Source organism: Camelus ferus, chromosome 8, assembly GCF_009834535.1.
Source record: "Camelus ferus isolate YT-003-E chromosome 8, BCGSAC_Cfer_1.0, whole genome shotgun sequence".
Lineage (NCBI taxonomy): Eukaryota > Metazoa > Chordata > Mammalia > Artiodactyla > Camelidae > Camelus > Camelus ferus.
Genome location: NC_045703.1, coordinates 50,878,593 through 50,897,352, shown reverse-complemented (window position 1 = coordinate 50,897,352; position 18,760 = coordinate 50,878,593). Strand labels below are relative to the sequence as shown.

The following is an 18,760-nucleotide window of genomic DNA, read 5'->3' as shown; positions in this document are numbered from 1 at the left end:
GTTCATAGTGCATCCCCATCATTGGTCCATGAATGTTTGTTTGTGTTTATTTTGAATAATATAATAAACACCTGTGAACACTCATCCCAAAACAGAAACTGAAACATTGACAATATCTTCTGTAATTCTATGGTCCTCTCCCATCCCATACTGTTCCCTCCTTCCCCTGAAGTATCTACTGCCCTGAATCTGAGTTGATCCTTCTCTTACTTTCATTCTTTTCTTTTTAAAAAAAAAGTTTTTTTTTCATTTCCCTGTATATTCTTAATAAGTACGTTGTTTTGTTTTAGTTTGTTTAACTTTGCAAAAATGCTATTATTCTCCATGTAATCTTTTGGAACCGTCATTATTTCTCTTAATTTTATGTTGATAGGATTTATTTATATTTTTGCATGTAGCTATAGTTTATTTAAACTATAGAATAATTCTTTGCATGTACCCTAATTTATTTATCTATTTTCCTATTAATAGCTATGTGCTCTTGTGGGCAGTGATGCTGTGAGTATCCTAGTGCAGAACGTCTTTATGTGTACCGGTTCAAGACTTTTGAGTGGAGACATATAATCTAGGAGTAGAATTGCTGGTTCATGGGATTTATGAATGTTCAGCTTTACAAGATAATACCAAACTGTTTTTCAAGGTGGCTTTATCAATGTATACTCTCACCAAAAAGTCCTGTTGAACTATACTGCCTTCAGTACTTGGTATAATCAAATCTTAATATTTGGCATTTGAATAGGTATAAAATGCCATCTCTTTGTGGTATTTATTTCATTTTCTTGACTACTTAATTGAAGTTGAAAATCTTTTCATAAGTTTATTGGTCATATGAATTTTCTCCCTTGTAATATTTCTGTTTGTCTTTTGCTCATTTTTCCTGTTTTCCTATTATCAGTTTCATATTGATTTGTCATTGTTCTTTGTATATTTACGATACTAGTGTTTTATTGGTCTTGCATATTGCAAAGGTCTTTTCTCAGTTTAAAAATAGTCTTTTCACATCCATGAAGGTGAGTTTGATTAAAGGCGGGTCACAGTTTTAATGGAATCACATTTATCAACTGCTTTCTTTCTTTCCACTCTTGTCTATTTTAAAAATGTATCTCTATTTCAAGATCACAAACTTGTCTTTTTTATTAAATGTTTTAAAGATTTGCTCTTAAAATTTAAGTATGACCAATCTGGAGTTTATTTTTGTTTATGGTTTGAGGTAAGGATCTAGTTTCATATTCTTATGTAAATAATTAGTTTTTTTTCCACTACCCCCTCACATCTTTCTATCTTTTCCAACATTTTCCCCAACTGATAGACCATACACCCTTTGTCGTATTTCAGTGGTTGATACATGTGCAGATCTCTTTCTCTTCTTTCTATTCTATTCTATTGGCCAACTGTAATCATTCTGCACTGCCATTATTTATTTTGTTTTAAAATAAGCCTTGAAATTAGATATTGAAATTATTTCATCTATACTTACTTCATCAGAAATTCCTTGACTATTCTTGGTCCTTTACTTTTCAATATACATATTTTTAGAATTAGCTCATTAAAAATTGTATGAAACATTCTATTGGTATTTTATTTTAAATTTTATTGAAATGATAGATAAATTTGAGGAGAATTGACACTGACTAAAGATATGTGAACCCTTTATAGGAAAGTGTAAAATTTCATTGAATGTATTTTAAAAGATGAAATTAATGGAGAGTTATAAAGTATTTATGGATAACAAGGTTTAACATTGTAAAGTTTATACGTTATATTGGAAATATTCAAAGAATTCATGACTGGCAAGGCATTTTATACAGTTTCTGCATTGTTAGAAAGCATTAGACATTCACAAATGTCTAATCTGGAAATTTTAATGAGTACACTCATGTGACAGGAGAGGCACTGTGAGATTACCATTACAAACAAGAAACAACTTTCCATTTTAGTACATGACCTTCTTGTTTCTGTTTTCAGTTTACCCAATTTAAAAAGAGTTTTAAGATATTTTAATTTTTAAAAGTATGCAATAGTCAAGAACACATAAGAAGAGAAATACATAGGCATTATGGCATTAGGGTTTTCCATTATGGTAGATTTCCTTCATGTCAAAAATGCACTTATGAATTTGAGCATTAGTTTTTCTAATTACATTAAAAGTCATATGAAGGAATCCCAGCAGTGCCTAGGATAGGAAAGCCAAAGTGCCACAGAGGCTAATGAGGTATTTTCTGTGGAATCTCCCTATTTAAGAAGTACTCTACATCTGAAACATTCTCCAAGAGTCCTATCTGGGACTAGCCTGAACAAATTACATGTTTATTTAGCTCCCCTCAATTCTTGCATTGGCTCCTTAAACATCCTCTCCAAATGTCCATTACTGCAGACCTGTCCACAGCTCCACTGGGGCTGGAAACTCCCTTTGCACCACCTCCTACCACAGAGATGTTTCTTATCCTGCTGTCTGCTCCATCACCTTCCTCCATTGGGAAGTTAGCAGGTTTTTCTTTTCCTCTACTTCCCATACTTTTGGCCCACCTTTTTATTCCAGCTGTTTCTGGTCTCAGTCGCACTGCATGCCTCTGACGCAATGATGTGGAGAACCAATGGGGACAGCCTTGTCACTCTCATATGGGTGGCCCAGAGTTGTGGAAGTATCTAATGGTCCATGAACAGCCCACACCATTGCAGGGGTAGGAGGTACTGGAAACAATGGCTAAATGCTTCTCTATTTCATCCCTTGGGTGAACACATTGAAGATGTCTTCTACACACTCATGAGAAGGACCCAGAGAAATCAAGTCCCAGCTGTCCACAGCAGTGATCAACTTGACGAAGCACCATTTCATTGACTGTGCCTCCATCTTTGTTTCTCTCTCCCCCATATCCTGACCCCTGATCTCTGGGATCATTTTCCAAATAAATGTCCTGCACAAAGGGAAACCAGGCTAAGACAAGATAATATACTTCATGTTCTCAAAGTCTATTCTCTGTGCTTCTGGGACAAGTACCTAATTTGTGAAAATGACCAATATTTATAACAGAAACCTGAAAGTCACATTCACTGAGCCCTTTTGGAGGTTATTGGCTTTTTCATTTTTTAGCACCTATACTGCAACACCGTAAGTACACAGAGGCATGTTTTACTTGGTTTTGATTCTCTAGAACCTTTAATTGTGCTGCTGCACAGGAGGCACACAAGAAATGCTGAATGCATGAATGAATGAAAACAATGCTCTGTGGATTTTTCATGATATCAGTGGTAAGAGTCTATGGTTAGGTCAGAATAGGATTTAGTCAGTACCAGCCGTGAGAAGGTCTTTTAGGAAAAAGTTTGGCAGGGCTTCCAAATCCCAAAGTGCAAGTATCACACACCTGCTTCTCCATATAAGGCCAATCCTGGTCTAAGAACCCCACCCTGAGTTCTGAGTGTCAGGGATGGGTGTGTGATTACGGGGTACAATACAAAGACTGGCCTGTAAAATTTTGTTTGGGACTCAGAATTCAAATAAGCCTGTTGGTTTCCAGGGATTTCTCTAAGAGAAAAACAAAATTTAAATCATTTTTCTCCCAACAATCTTTCTTTCTTTTAATAAACAATCAGGTACCTTCCCACCATGTTGTTTAGAGGGACTGAGGACTTACCATAGTGTCTTCTAAAGCTAGTGGATTCTGTACCTCAATTTCATTCCTTAAAGTCATAACACTTTCCAAGTACCGGCTCCAACATCTGAAAGGTACTTTGGTGTGCCTTATATTACTAATTCTCAACTTGCCAAGGAGTGGAGGTTCATAGGAAAGGATGTTTCCTGACTTAATAGTGAGGATAGATGTGAGAAATTCTTAAAAGAATACTAGGATTAAATTTTTACAAGACAAACTATAGAATAAAACTGAGCAAATATTTTTGGCTGGTAAAAATACATACAGAGACAAAGTGAGAAACTATTTTATTTCAAAAGCATAATCCTGCACAATTTTAAAACGTTTGCGAAAACTATTCTTTCATCCTCATAATGGCATATTTTATGAGTATTACTATTTTCATTGTGCAGATGACAAAGTGGAAGTTCAGAAATGGTATGAAACTTGTGTTAAGTGTGCACAGCTGGTAAGCAGCAAATCCTATCCAGGAAATTTGATGGGTTGTGAAATCTTTTTGTGTAATACTTCCTCCTGTCTTCATAAGGAGGACACTCTCATCAATGAGGAAGGGGTATCTCTATGTTTACAGCATAAGAGTTATCAAAAAAAAAAGTAGTTTATATCTCTCTAAGACCTCATCTTTCCTATGATCCCATGGTGCTTGCAAGCTTTGCCAGAAGACAACTTATTAAAGAATTTTACTCAATAATCTTGGTTTATTTGTATTCTTTGCTGACATTTTTTTTCATTCTACTTGTTATTTATGACCTTCTCGACCAAGGACATGAAGGACAGCACAAGCATTGAGAAGAGCTCTGCCTTTGTCACTCTAGTTCTGTCTTTGCAAAGATTTTCAATCGCAGGCTGTATATGCCCTTCAGATTTTAGTTTTCAGTTTCTACAGCTACTTAAAACTCAAGTTGAATTGGTTATAGGCTCTTGCTTGGCCCATATCTTTCCTGCCACACCTTTCTTTCAGGAACATTTTTCTATTGGGTGTCTGTTCTAGGTATTGTTTTCCCAAAGGCATCCTTTTCCATTTAATATAATTACTTCAATTCATAAATCTAATGGGAGCAAAAGAGCTATTACCCCTTGCATTATTTTCACAGGAGGCAAAATTCTGATAAAGAGAGAGGGCAATTACAGCAAGTGTACTTGGAAATTTTACACATAATTGCATTTGATTTTTTTTCTTAATGGAGGTGCTGGGGGTTGAACATAGGACCTCATACATGCTAAGCATGCACTCTACTACTGAGCTAAATACCCTCCTCCATCTGCATTTGACTTTGTTTTTGATACAAACAAATCACATATAAAAGCTTTTCCCAGAAAAAAAAAATAATAATTTTGACTCTGGAAAGAATTTTAAAAGAAGCTCATAAATCCAAGTCAACAAAATAAAAATTGTTTTTTTCTAGCTATGAATTTCTAGTCTTCTTATTTAAGTAAGTCTTGTTGCATTATGAGCAATCGTTGGAACACTGGTGTTGTCCCTCAGTATAAATTTGAAAGCTTTTTAAAAATTTTTTGGCAGTAGAAAAAATTAAAAATTTGTTTGGGAACTCTGTCCAGCAGCAGAAGGATATCTATAGTATTCATTTTTAAAATTCTGTTTCTTAGCAGGATTTCAGTCTGACAGCATTCTCTGCCACTTGACCTCGACAGCAGTTTTGGAGGCATCCCAGGACTCAGAAGTCACATCCCAAGAAGAAGTCCTCAGTGTTTTCATTCTTACAGCTTATCTCAGGCAATTTGACTGGTTCAACATATTGCAGTCGGTGTGAATGGTGACCAGAAACAGCACACTTGCTCTTCCTCTGACTTTGGAAAAGTCACAGATGGCTATATATTAAAATATTAGAATCAATGTTAGCATTTCCATATATTTATAAACATATATGTTGGGAGCACTTTTATGCAAACAACTCTTTAAAATACACCTATGGGTAGGATTAAATTTATGTATTATGAACGAAGACCATGTACACAGTGTGTTCTACATGCTCCTTCTCTCCCCACCCCCAGCCTCCTTACAAAGTTGTTGTTTTTTCCTAAATGTCTAGCCATATTTATTACACTTGCCATAATAAAAAGGAGAAAAAAACAAAGTTCTAAAGTGTCTAATTGAAGTACTCACTTCTGGGAACATAAATACTCCAATATTCAGCTACTTCTTACTATCAAGGGTTATAAAATAAAGAATCAAAATTACTAGGAAAATATGAAGGTTTGGAAAAATCACTGTTTCTTTCACCAACATCTTAAATAATGTTATGTTATGAAAATATATTAATTTCCATTATCATTTTATGTTGTAAAAATTAACATTTCCCAAATATACAAGACCTTTTTACAACCAGTTCTTGACAGTACTGTTGAGAATATCATTTCAATGGTTAAGCAGGAGACTCAGATTGGTCTGCAAGTAACATACAGAATGATAAATATCTACACACTTTGAGTAATAATTTGTTTCCAGCCTGTTTCCTCTCTTCTTACCCCACTCCCCAAAGTAAAAGAAAAACAAAACTTGAGGCTTGAATTGTCAAGATAATTGCTTCAATTTTATTATATATTATAACATTATATAAAGATGAAGGTGAAAATTCAGCCAGTAACAATTTGATTTTATAAACTTTACGTTCAGACTGTTGGTGTTATGCAAAGAAAATAAAACATACCTATAAAATAGAAAAATACAATGGTCTATTGAGAAAGGAACGTACCTGACATTTCCATTTGTTTTTAGAAATGATGAATACGAGTCCCCCCTCCCCCATCTGAGCACAGATTCTGTAAAAACTCAATCAGCCATGGAAATGCTGATTTTCAAAAACTGCCATTTTGACTTTTCAAGATTCAGTAGCAGACTCCTGAGTTATCATTTTCTCAAGATAATGTGTGTAAATCTGTGTTTGTTAAGAGTCAACATAACATTTCAAATCCAAAGCTGCTTATGAACAGGTGTGTAATATGTTTTCCTTGGTCTTTATTAGTATCTGAAAAATAACATATTCCCTTTTATTTAGGACTGAAAGGCTTCAAAGAAATATTTTCATGTATTTAACTTTATGCAAATATACATGTAAATTTTAGAATGAACACGTATAAATACCTATAATAAAAAAGCTATGTAATAACTTGACGACATGAGGTTAACATCTCTCTAATTCTTGTTGCTGTATTCGTAGGTTCTCATATTCTAATCTCTTTATGGTATCTATTTATTTATATACTTTGTGTATAAATAAATACAATTTACTGAATATAAAATGAAAATAATACATATGCTACACAAGATATTTGTCTCTAAAAGAAATATTTATGAAACTAAATTCCTTAAGCATCTTAGCAAGGAACACAGCAGTATGTGTTAAATTTAGCTATCTAATTGAGTATGTTATGATGATACGACAGCCTCCAAAACAAAAAGCAGAATTTAATATTCTGTGCTATTTTATAAAGATATCAAATTGCATACAGTGGCTTTAACCATAAAATCATAAAAGAAGTGAATTAATAACAATAAAATACTAATAAGAAATCATCTACTTAGTGGTTGTTAAAGTATTGGTATTAATGGAGCCACAAATCCAACACGTCAGGACACATGCCAAGAATGTGTGTATAAGTATGCAAATTTTAATATAACTCATCAGTTTACATGATTGATCACCAGTGATATTTAAATCAACCTAAATGTTCCAATCTTGAGGAAAAATGTTTTCAATTTATAGGCTTTCTTTAGGAGGAAAACTCAGTAGAGGTTTTGGCAATTGAGCAGGTGTTTCCAGAGAGGAGGGAAAAAAGAAAGGCAGTACTGAAGTATGCTCACTAATTGAGCAAAATCCTACGAATAAGCCCCAGAAGTTCATATCTCCTTTGACTTTTGTCGGTCTTTAAATAATTATAATGAGTCTGTAAGTTCTAGCCAGGCTTGCTGCTTATGTATCATTAAAATCAAACTTCTACTTCTGCCAGTGTATTAACTTGTCTATATATTTATGTAATTAGCACTTCATCATTTTCTGCTATTCTGGGACTTCCTCTCATCCTCCAATTTCACATCCAACATTGCGAAAAGCAGCTACTGCCGCCTCATAAAATTCTGCCGTCCTTCAACTTCTGCAATTTTTCTTGTATGAAAATCAGGTTTTCAAAAGATGAAGAGAAATACTGGGCAGATGATGAGGGTTTGAGATATAATGTAAAACATGGGGAAACAGAGAAAACTAAAACATGTCAGTCGGCCCAGTTCCATCCTCTTGGGCCCTTCTAGCACCTATTTAATTGCTAGGATTTCAATTTTAGCATCTCTGACCGCGGGGGCTGCGAGTCTAGCACCCTGGCTACACTTCATCACTCGGGAAGCGCTGCTGGGAAAGGAGATAATTCCTGCTTGGCTGCGATTTATGTTGACATTTAATTTTTAAAAACATGTCTTTTTCTTTTTTCTTTCTTTCTTTCTTTCTTTTTTTTTTTTTTTTCGAACGGCTTCTTTGATCAACCTAACAGCCTCAATGACCCGGCCCCCATTGCTATTGTTGTGAAGTGAATGTTTTACTCAGCAGATAAAGAAAGAAACTACTTTTTGAGAAGTTCCTCCGTGGTCAACTAGTTTTTAGGCTATTCCTCCGGTTGCACATGACGGAGCATCTTTAGAGATATTTCGGTTTCCCTTTTATCCCTTTTGTTTTGGAAGAAGGGTTGGGTTAAAAGGTGAAGCCCGCAGGGCAGCCTCCTGCCGTTCGGTCTCGGCCAAAGTTTCTGCCGGTCAAGTTTGAGGCTTGAGCGAGAGAAGCCCGCGGACGTTGCTGATTGACCAGCTCCTCACAGCAGCCTCCTGGCAGGTCAGCCACGCGACATTTACCCCCGGACTCTTACGAAGAGGTGAGGGTAGAGGGGGGTCGCTCCTGAGCCCAAATCGCCGCGGCCTCGGGCAGAGCGGCAGCTTCTGGAGAGGAACTCGGTGGCTGGAGCCGAGGAGCAGTGGGTGTCTGGAACCGAGCAGCACGCACCGGACATCGGGTAAGGCAAGGCCTCCGGTAATCTGCAGATGGGAGGGGGTCGGGAAGAGCCGCAAAGCCTCTGGAGCGCGCGATGCCCGGGAGCCGGGGCTGCGTCCAGTCTGGGGCTGCAGAACCTGAGGCCGTGTGTCCGGAGCGCGCGGGGAAGGCTGGGCAGTTCTTCCGACCCGGTCCCCACGCCGACCCGCTGCTTTTCCTGTGTTGTGCAAAGGCTAAGAAACTCACAGGCTCTTCCCAGAGCCAAGACTGCTTGACGGGAAGCAGCCCGCGGGCCTTGGGACGCACCTGTTGCCAGAGGACGACCCCCCGCTTCCTGCCGCCACCCACCGCGGCCGCCAGGGCGCGGGGTGTGGCCCGCTCGCTCGCGCCGCTCCCGGCCCGTCTGAGCTCTGTGAATGGGCCTCCGGCCAGGGCCAAGGTCAAAGCGCTAAGGCCCCTTCGATCTGCTGCAGGCTCGGCCCAACACCGGCTCCCTTCCTCTCCCCTCCCTGCACTCGCGGAGGGTGGGAGATGGCAAAAACAACCCTCCGAAAAGAAATCTATCCGCTGCCCGCGTGAGCTCCGAGCCTACGCCTTCTCGGGTTCGGGGCTTATCCGGAGGGGTTGAGCCCGGGGAGTGAGGGAGTCGCGTGGGAAGGATGAACCCTCAAGAGTCCAAAGCGACTCCCTGAAGCAAGCGCGCAGGAGCAGCGCCAGCGCTGCCTGGTGGGCATCTCTGCCTTCTGAGCCCTGGCGATTATCAACCCATTTTATGGCGAGCAAAGTCGTGGCTCCTTTACTCAACTCTCCCTCTTTTCCAAGAGCTAGGGAATGGGGAACAAGCCCCCAGGAGAGTCTGGGACTGCTCGAAGGCCTCGCTATAAGTGCTTGCCGGGTTGGGGCCCTGGACCCTGAACTAATCCACACTCACACAAAGCGACCCTTGGGGAAAGCAGAGGGAGACCAGGGAGGGAAGGACGCGCCCCGGAATGCGACCGAGGGCCTCCCACCAGGACACCGCAGATATGCCGTTCCAAGCACTGCTGAGTTTACTGGAGCTAAAAACCCTTTTTGGGGTCTAAAGCGTCTCGTCGGTGCAGGCAGAAGCCCCCGAGCCCCTTCGCCCAGCGCTGCCCCCCTCGGAGCTGGCCGAAGCCGGCATCCGTCACCCTCTGGGTCGAAAGGCTGCGGAGGAATAGAGGCTTCCGGTTCCGACTCCCAGAACCCGGTCCCTGTCTTTTCAGACCCCAAAGTGAGTCACTCAGTTTGTCCTGGGAGGTCTGCTCCTCCTCCACTCCCTCTTTCTCCTGCAACCTTACCTTCTCTATTAATAACACTTTATTTCATATTGTCAATTGAGAAAAATTGGTATTTTTTAAAGGTAAAATATCTTTAAGTAGCATTATTTTTCTACTCCTTCATTTGAAACCCTTCTGCTTTAACTAGATTTTGCTACTTCCTGAAATCAAAACTGAGGTGCGGCATTCTCACTTTGGGTATGCGAAAGACGGAAGTCGATACCCAAGGGTCAGGAAGGTGGTTCTGGAAGACGACAAGGGCCGGACCTGTGCATTGTCCCAAAGGTGGGGAAGCCGCTTTTGCTCCTGGAGATTGCTTTCTGTCCACCCCTCCCCTCCACCCCAACACTTGATCAGCGGAAAAGTCGAGAAAGGCTGTGGTCTGGACCATGCCTCTCCCCCCAGCTTCCGTCCATCACCTGGGACGGTGTCCGAATGTATGCAGATGTTCTGAAATCTTTTTGCTCTTTTGCTCAGAAGCAGCTCGGGGGATGTCACTGAGCGTACATGGGCGAGTCTGGTGAATTATGAAACATTCCTTTTAGAAGTGCGTTTGGACATCAGTCTTTCCATTTCCAATCGAATCTCTTGGATTTTCCGTTTTAAGAAACTTTCTTTCTATGGAGATGGAGGCGATAGGATAAGAGGTTTGCATCCAGTCTTCAAGAACACTAAGGTCCTGGCCTTGATGAGGAATTGTTGGCTCTTTCCTTGTTTTTCTTTCTTTCTTTCTTTCTTTCTTTCTTTCTTTCTTTCTTTCTTTCTTTCTTTCTTTCTTTCTTTCTTTCTTTCTTTCTTTCTTTCTTTCTTTCTTTCTTTCTTTCTTTCTTTCTTTCTTTCTTTCTTTTTTCTTTTTCTTTACCGAGAAGCAAGTTTCAGTATAGAAAAAGCATCCATTCCAACGTTGCGTCTCCCCATCCGGCTTGTACTGCCAGTGCTGCTTTCGCGGCGTGACTGTCAAAGAGTCACAGCCTCGCAGAGCGTTCAAACTCCGGACCTGGATTTGTGTCAAGGCAAAGTGAGGCCTCCTCTACCTCTCCTGGGGACTTGATGTGACTCTGACGCGCAGTCTGAGGCCCTAACTGCTCGAAGTTCCGCGACTCTTTCGGTTTTGCACTTTCTACCCCGATACTGATACCCTGATACCACAACCTAGCATTTGTCTCGGGTTCCTCTGGCCCAGGTTCTTCTAGAGGCCGCCTCCGGGGCTGTCTCCCTCTGGGGATTTCTGCCTTCCCGCCCGCTTTTTAGCTAGCCCCGACCGACAAAAACACAGCAAGGGGGAAGAAAGATCGGCGCCGACCTCCGCACTGGAACCGAAGTCTCCAAACTCCAGGCCTCTCTTTATTCCCAGAATCAAATGTGCGCTGGACCGCAGTGCCCACGCGCGCACTCACAAGGGGCTCTCCAGATCCTTACGCTGCCAAAACACACACACACACACACACACACATACACACGTAGTTTATTATTCGACTTCCAGCTCCGGCTTTCCCGGACCGCCCGCCTGGGGCGGCCTCAGCCCGAGGGACCAACCCTCCCTAGTCGGGTGGCTGAGCTGCAGATGTTCATTCCCCCCCCCCACAGTGCGCACGCACTGGGGCCAGAGTCCCTCCAGCGGAGCTCCGGGCGGGGACAGCCTGGCCATCTTTCGCTAGCGCCAGGGTCCAGGGGCTGTGGGGAAGCCAGAGCAGGAACAATCTCTGGAGTTCTAGCCTTAACTACCTCCCCGCCTCCTCGGCTACTTTTCCTCTGCTCTCTTTCTCAAGTGGCTTTTATTGTAACACCAGGATTTGTTTCCTCAGTTCCAGATGTAGGAAGTTACAGAATCGGGTAAAAATGAAATTCTTTCAGTAATCTGTTTTTCAAAGCGAAAGAGTAGATATAAAAAGCAAGAGAACCATCCCGTGTCAGGGGTAAACCCGTCACCAGAGATGGATATCCCATTAAAATCACACCAGAGGGCCCAGTAAACAAAATGAACACAATGTCAGTGTTTAGGAAAAGAAACCTAATGAAAAACAAACAAACAAACAAACAAAAACTTTCAGGCAGTGCACGTGGACAGGCAACCCCTCCCACCCCCACCCCCAACCCCCGCGCGCTGAACCTGCCCTCATCCGCATCTCTGTCCTTAAAATCATTCCATAGAGACTTCTTTTGCCCACTTTTTCCAAAGCTTGGGAGTAGCTGTGAAAGGGAAGACAGAATGTTTCAATTCGACTTTCCAAACCCAGAGGAATCTCCGCCAAGCGCCTGGCCCCCATTCCTTCCTATCCTTCGGTTCCTTTAGGTGTGATTTGGTTAGGGAAATTAGAAAGAGGGGATGGGGTGGAGGAAAGTTTAAAAAAAAAAAAATCCAGAAGGCGTGAGTTGGAGCGGTGAGTGTGTCAATCAGAAGGTTTTGTGCCTGGGGGCTCCTAGCGGTTCTGAGCAGAGGTGTCCCAGGGCGGCCCCACAATGAATATGAATAGGAATCCTTGCTAAATGGGACAGCAAAGCGCACCGCCCTGAATGATGGCACGTCATCCTAACCAGCTCAGGATAGATAGGAGGGTTCCTTTTGTCTCTTTTCTCCACCACAGCTCTATAAAAGCCCCTCTTTTTCAGCGTGAGGTTAGTTCAAGCACACACCATCTAGCTATCCAGGAAACAGCCAAACCAGACAGAGGGGAGTGGGGAGGGAGAAAGGAAGGGAAAGACAGTGCCTCAGCTTTTCTTCTCACGTCTTGCTGCTGAGAAGTGGGTTGCTGGGCTGTGCAGCCTTTTTTTTTTAATTCAAGATTTTCTTTAATTTCCCGCCTAAAGCCTCCGCGCAGTAGGGCCGCATCCCCTGTAATAAAATGAATTCTGATTCGAGCTCTGTCTCCAGCAGAGCTTCATCTCCGGACATGGATGAGATGTATCTGAGGGACCACCACCACCGCCATCACCACCACCAGGAGAGCCGTCTCAACTCGGTCTCGTCCACGCAGAGCGACATGGTTCAGAAGATGCCGGGGGAAAGCCTCTCGCGGGCCGGTGCCAAGGCCGCGGGCGAGAGCAGTAAGTACAAAATCAAGAAGCAGCTGTCGGAGCAGGACCTACAGCAGTTGCGGCTGAAGATCAACGGACGGGAGCGCAAGCGGATGCACGACCTGAACCTCGCCATGGACGGGCTGCGCGAGGTCATGCCCTACGCTCACGGGCCCTCGGTGCGCAAGCTCTCCAAGATCGCCACTCTCCTGCTGGCCAGAAACTACATCCTCATGCTCACCAGCTCCCTGGAGGAGATGAAGAGGTTGGTTGGTGAGATCTACGGGGGCCACCACTCGGCCTTCCATTGCGGGAGCGTGGGCCACTCGGCCGGCCATCCAGCGCACGCCGCCAACGCCGTGCACCCGGTGCACCCCATCCTGGGCGGCGCGCTCTCGTCCGGCAATGCTTCGTCACCGCTGTCCGCCGCCTCGCTGCCCGCCATCGGCACCATCCGGCCTCCGCACTCGCTGCTCAAAGCGCCTTCCACTCCGCCCGCACTGCAGTTGGGCAGTGGCTTCCAGCACTGGGCCGGCCTGCCTTGCCCCTGCACTATCTGCCAGATGCCGCCGCCACCGCACCTGTCTGCTCTCTCCACTGCCAACATGGCCCGGCTGTCGGCCGAGTCCAAGGACTTGCTCAAGTGAGCAGCAGGCCCTCCCGGCTGCGGAGGATGAGGGGAGAGCGGCGGCGGGAGGGGTAGAGGTGCCGGGTCGGGAGGGAAGAGGGAGGCTGGGCGCACGGCCGGCTGCAGAGCGGGTACGCGGGGCGCCGAGGCCTCTCACACCGTCTGAGAGATCTCAGACCCCACTTGACACGCAGAGGGAAAGGACTAAAATCAAACTGCAATTTCTAAGTGGTAGCGAAGGGGGACTCGAACCAGACGTCGTATGTCTTGCATGCATGCTTCTTTTCTCCATGCCGCGCCAGTATTTCTCACTGCCATGTGCTCTTGTCAAAACTGCATTTGTTGTGTAAAGATGGGGTCGGCGTAGTTAAAAAGTTGCGAAGGGACTTTAGAGTTGGCTTTCTCTGGCTCTGTGTTCTCACCTTAGAAAAAATCAACATCCCTTTTGTCGAGAGAAATGTAAATATTTCTTTGAGATGGATGCAGTTTTGATTGTCTACCCTCTCCACGGTTGTTCTTCTAGAGACAATGTGCGGGGAGGGAGAGAATCAAGACTCAAGTTTTAAATTTCACCTCCGGTCCAGGGCATGACATCTCTCACACGGGTTTTCCTTAAGACGCAGTGTAGGTCGAAAGAGTGCATGCACGCTTCTAAATGAATCTCGTCTAAACATGTTGTGCAGGCCGTAATGCCATTTTCCTTGTAACAAGGATTTATTAGTGAATTCTCCGAAGTACCCCATATATCTGTCTGTGGTTGTAGGAAATGAAAAAGGGGGCAGAGTGCAAAGACCCAAACTCACGCACATGTGCTTCTCCCCCACCCCACCTCCTTCAAACTCCCTTCCCAACCTTCCTGGGCTGTTTCAGGGGCCCGCTATTGCAAGAGCTTGGGCTCCCTCTACTAGCTTGCCCCCCCCCCCCACCTTGCTCAGTTATCTGCATGCGGGGTTGGCTCTCTCCAGCATCAGCTTTGAAAACTTATCTCATTTGGGGAGGGGTGCTTTTTTTTTAATTTTCCTGAACATTTGCTTGAAATATTTTGTTAGGGCTTCAAAGACAAGACCTGTCTTTATTTTTTATATATTCTTGATAACTATGATATATTTATTAATAACCAGTGTTTCTGGACGAGGTTTCAAATAAAAAAGAACCTTTAAATCCTGGCTTTGCCTTTGCCTAAAATTTCTGAAGATGGGGTTAGTGGGTAAGGAATGTGCGGACCCAAGTGGTGAGAGATTTAGGTGGGTGGGTATACTCGAAGAGTTTTCTCTGGTCATTTACAGGTAAAGAGGTCAGATAAATTGGTGTTAATTATTACAACTCAAAGTCCTTCAAATGGGGGTCTTGCCCATGTTAGTAGTTTTGTGATACTTGAGCTCCTTATTTCTCCACAGTAATCAGAGTTTCATAAACTCAGCAATTGAGATTTTTTTAAAAAGTGATCTGGAAACCCAAAGTGACAAGAAATGAGTGGCAGAGTGGTGAATGCTCTGGCTGTGTTGGCAACACATGACAATGAAGCAGTAAGTTAACTTCTTTTCACTTTAAATTAACTGTGTGGCTTAAAAAAAAACAGGTTAAAATCCAATGTATGTTTTAAAAATCAACAAAGGGGGACCTTAAAATAATAATCGAATGCCCCTTGGCAGCAGGCTCCTCAGAGATAGGGGAGGCCTCTTGCTTTTTAAGATGAGCTCAGAGTGAGACCAATGACCAACCTATCTCAGCATCTCCAGATTTATAGTGGGAATTCTCTCTTCTTTCCTCCCTTAGAAGATTGCAGCTCCCATCAGAGGAATACAAACTCTTTGCAAGTGTTATGTGATGGGGGGATAGAGAAAAGCCTTCTACATAAATGATAGCTAAAACAGAAGTTGTTTTAATCGATGATTTTTCTGTCTTCCCACCCCATAACATTTCCAAATAGTTTGTATAAGCAAAAGTAATCCCGCAAGAAGATTTTGTTTACCCTTTTACAGAGGACAAGAAATCAAGCTCCAGTGATATCTCCAACAGCACGTGTTCATATTTCCCATTAAGGATAATGGAAACCTGGTTGAACCTGCCACCCCCAAAACTGCCTCTATTTTAAATGTAACATCACCTTCCTTTCGGCTGAAGCTTAGGCTCCCCTTTGAGAAGGGGAGGCAGGCTTTCCACCACTAGGCAATAGAACTGTCTTTCTCCAGGATCCAGCATAGACAGTACTTCTAGGAAGCATCCACCCTCTCCTTCCTCGGTCCCCCCCCCCACCTGCCAGTGCTACCCCTCTCTGGGAGGGCATCTCTGAGGGTCCTAGTTCTATTTCACTCATTCTCCTCCATCTCGTTTTCCTCTCAGCTTCCCCACTGTCAGGGAGAAAGACCTAAGGGAGGGTCTACAGCAGAGGGTGCTTATTTCCCCTGGTTTTAGGCAGACAAATGGGGGAATAATCATGTTTCCCAAGGGTGATTCATTTCTCTGGGTGAGGCAAGAGCTGTTGAGGATTTATTTGAAACCAACACAAGGCAGCCCTCCAGCCTTTCCCTGTGAGTTTATTATTTAGAAGAGGGAGGGGAGGAAGAAGTTTCATCAATCAGGAAAATGGCTTTCCCCTCAGCCACTTGCTTCTTCTCAGTACTGTCTTTAAAGCCCTGGTCCTGGGGAAAGATGGAGGCCTGACCCCTGGCTTCATCTCTTCTCTAGAGTTGGAGCTTAAATTGAGCAAGAGAGAAATAAGGCCAGCTCCTTATATCAGGGGAGTGGTGGCTTTTGAGGTTGTGCTGCTGGGAGAGGAGGAATCCCTTGAGTTACCTCCTGCCATCAATAAAAAGGGCTGTGTGGCTCACTCTCCTGGGAGAACTATGCCCAGGGAATTCTATCCCAAATTCTCCAACTGAGGCGGAAAAGAGACACTGTTTCCAGTTTTGAGCAGGTCCCCTAGACTGGACTGTCTCTTCTCTGGTCTCAAAAATTCCTTTGGCCTACAGACCAGGAGATAGGATTCCTTTAAGAACAAGACAGGCGTCCCAGAGGAAAGGTGATTTGGGAGCTAGGTTGCCTGGAGTTTCTAAACTTATTAGGGAAGGAATAATCCCCACTGGCCTCCACCAGAAGGGCCTTGCCCAGGTGTGGGCTGTCCCACTTGGAAATGTGACTTTCTAGGCGACTCTTACTTGCATTTCCAGTTAAATTCTCCGTTTACTGATGCCAGAAACAAGAATACATGACTGTGAGAGTGAGAATGTATTCTTGGCCGGATTTTTTTTCATTGCAAATATGCCACTTTCTCCAAAGTTTTCAAGTTTAAAGCAGTTTCAAATTCAAGCTAGAAACATGACAACTATCCCTTCATTTCACAATAAACGTGGAATAATAACAAATGTGGCTTTACATTTAAAAGGACAGTGAGAATCTCTTGGGCAAAGATATCTTGAGAAACCTAGACTAGAATCTTTGCGGTGCCCTTGAAGCCGGCGACTGAACTTAAAGAGGGGTGGAAAGTCACACTTGGAAAAGGAACCGCAGGCTGGCGTTTGGCAGGGGCCTCTAGACCTTTGCTCCTAGAGACCCTCTCCCTTGTCCCTGGGGTTCTGGGGCCTTGGGTTTATGTCCCAAAAAACAGCGGGGAGAGGCAGCCAGAGTTGGCCTATGTATGAAGCCCAAGGTTCCCTAACTCTGAGAGGAGGAGGCCTCAAACTTTTTTTTTTTTTTTTTTTTTTTGACAAGCTGCAGGGTCTAACAGTTACATCGCCTCCGCTGGTAGTGCCCTTAGCAGAAAATGCAAAAAAACCCTTCCCTCAAGGAGGACCATGGATTCTCCGAGCACCTTGCTCAGCTAACAGAATTAACTGCACTTTTCTGATCCCTTCTAGAACCTTCGGGCTCCTGTCACCCCTGCCTGTCTCCCATGTTCGAGGGCGCAGGAGGCTACCTTCTTGGGTCTCCCCGCTGATGCTCCCCCTGCCGCTCGACTGCCGGTGGGGCCGGGCCAGACCTCGGGGCCTTGACTCTGCCGAGCCTCGGCAATCTTGCAGCTTCGTCCTGCGTGGCTTCTTCAGGACTGGCTGGTCCAGGCTCCTCACGCTCAGATAGCGAAGCAAGAGGAGCTGCCGCAGCAGAAGGGCGCGAACAGTGTCTTTGGAAAGAAATAGGCCACGGGAGGGGCCTTGGCGAGCGGGATGCACCTGCACCTTCCATCCCCACCTCTAGGCAAACTTGCGGGAGAACGAGTGCCCCCTCCCTCCCCACCCCTGTGAATCTCCGAGCCTCGCATGCACCTACTTTCCTTATAAATAGCTGAGAAGAAGCAAACTCTGAAGGTTCGGGTCTGCAGTCACTTTTTAATTGTGTCCGTTTTTAATGAAACCTTCCCTGGGACACTGCGGTCGCGGGGCTGCCAGGGGGCCGGAGAAGGTGAGGTGCGGGGAACCAAGAGGAGAAAAGCAGGGGAGCCACTTTTGGTGATCACCGGGGCCCCAAAGCCCTCCTTTCGGTGCCCACCCTCTGGGTGCGCGGCCCCTCCTTCCATCCTCTGCACCCGGCGGTCAGGAAAGAGGAGTTGGGCGCGGGTCCGTATCCAGCTCCGCAGAAACTGGCCCAGCACCTCGCCTCTGGCTCTGGGGTCTAACTCGGAGCGAGTCGGTGCGGAGACTGCAGTTTAGCGCGGAGCCGGGGGTCCGGCGATTCTGGCTGCGTCTGGTGGGAAGCTTCCGTCTCCTCGACCTGACCTCCAACTCTTGGCTGTGCTCCCCGCAGGCTCAAAGAAGCCGGGGCGCAGACGACAAAGGAAGATGCACTGGAGAGGGACATCACGGAGCAAGGCCCAATCCAGACAGCGCAGACATTTGCAAAGAGCCTCGAAATACCTAAGCGTTTATGGAAAGTGGGTGGAAGAAAAAACAAGAGTAACAAACAAATCCCAACTCGAGCCGAGCGTTCGGGCGCGCTCTTTCGTCTGTGTTCCCTGCGCCCCCACGCCCAGCCCCGCGGTGACACTTTGCTAAGGAGGTCAGGTCCGTGTCGGCCAGGGTGGCCCAGGGTGGCCCCGGCTGCTACGGCTTCCCCAGCCGCGTTTCTCGCCGAGGACCTCACGGAGGACCCGGCCGCCTGTCTCCCCTAGGCTGACCCGAACCACAGCCTCTGGCGCGGAGCCTCTGCTTCTAATCCAACCCGACCTTGTCCCTGGCTCTG

The 18,760-nt window shown here is 44.8% G+C and overlaps 1 protein-coding gene across 5 annotated transcripts; it reads left to right on the top strand.

Moving 5' to 3' along the window:
* Positions 1–8,228: 8,228 nt before the first annotated feature.
* OLIG3 (oligodendrocyte transcription factor 3) lies at positions 8,229–14,702 on the top strand. Of its 5 annotated transcripts, none has more exons than XM_006188488.3 (3): positions 8,542–8,666; positions 10,091–10,227; positions 12,818–14,702. In XM_006188488.3, the coding sequence occupies exon 3, from the start codon at positions 12,834–12,836 to the stop codon at positions 13,602–13,604; it is 771 nt and encodes a 256-aa protein (XP_006188550.2). In that variant the 5' UTR covers positions 8,542–8,666; positions 10,091–10,227; positions 12,818–12,833; the 3' UTR covers positions 13,605–14,702. The 5 variants fall into 5 exon arrangements, with proteins under 5 accessions (XP_032340908.1, XP_006188550.2, XP_032340906.1 ...); XM_032485015.1 differs by having other exon boundaries at positions 12,815–14,702; XM_032485017.1 differs by lacking the exons at positions 8,542–8,666; positions 10,091–10,227 and adding an exon at positions 8,229–8,488.
* The last annotated feature ends 4,058 nt before the right edge of the window (positions 14,703–18,760 follow it).

What these genes read in the sequence shown, in the direction of transcription:
- OLIG3 (XM_032485017.1), top strand. Translation starts at nt 12,834, where the DNA reads ATGGATGAGATGTATCTGAGGGACCACCACCACCGCCATCACCACCAC.